Source organism: Eimeria mitis, genomic scaffold (genome assembly GCF_000499745.2).
Source record: "Eimeria mitis Houghton genomic scaffold, Emh_scaff163, whole genome shotgun sequence".
NCBI classification, from domain to species: Eukaryota; Apicomplexa; class Conoidasida; order Eucoccidiorida; family Eimeriidae; genus Eimeria; species Eimeria mitis.
This window is the reverse complement of record NW_013569944.1, coordinates 16,395-16,995: the sequence shown is the minus strand read 5'-3', so window position 1 is coordinate 16,995 and position 601 is coordinate 16,395. Positions and strand designations below refer to the sequence as shown.

Here is a 601-nt window from a genome sequence, read left to right as displayed (position 1 = left end):
GCTGCTGCTGCTGCTGCAATCTAATCCAGTGCTGCGGCTGCTGCTGCAGCAGTTGCTGCTTCACATGTTGGTGCTGCTGAGTTTCTGCTGCTGCAGTATCAACATAATACATAGCAGCAGCAACAGCAGAACCACCCGCAGCACGAGCACCAGCAGCAGCAGCAACAGCAGCAGCAGCAGCACCACCCGCAGCACGAGCAGCAGCAGCAGCAGCAGCAGCAGCAGCAGCAACAGCAGCAGCAGCAGCAGCAGGACTCACTTCTGCTTCAAGCGTCTGTACTTTCTCTGCCTGGTTTGCTGCTTCTCCCGATCCCCCCCGCAGCATCGACTCCAGCGTACACACACGCTCCAGGGCCCGCTGCTGCAGCAGCAGCAGCAGCAACAGCAGCAGCAGCAGCAATAGCAACACAAACAACAGCAGCAGCAACAGCAACAGCAACAGCAGCAACAGCAACAGCAGCAACAGCAACAGCAGCAACAGCAGCAGCAACAGCAGCAGCAACAGCAGCCAATCCACGCATTTGCATGCACTCGCAGAACCACACCTCAAGCAGCAGCGTCGGCTGCAGCAGCAGCTGCAGCAGCAGCAGCAGCAGCTGCT

At 58.7% G+C, this 601-nt stretch overlaps 1 protein-coding gene across 1 annotated transcript in view; it reads left to right on the top strand.

Annotated features, from left to right (window-relative positions):
* Positions 1-64: 64 nt before the first annotated feature.
* The window catches only part of EMH_0001320 (uncharacterized protein), a gene marked incomplete at both ends in the record, with an annotated part of 944 nt that continues 407 nt past the window's right edge, over positions 65-601 (top strand). Inside the window, 2 exons of the mRNA XM_013495552.1 lie at positions 65-70; positions 118-601. Coding sequence (XP_013351006.1) covers positions 65-70; positions 118-601 — 490 coding nt within the window. The remainder of the gene's footprint in view (positions 71-117) is intronic.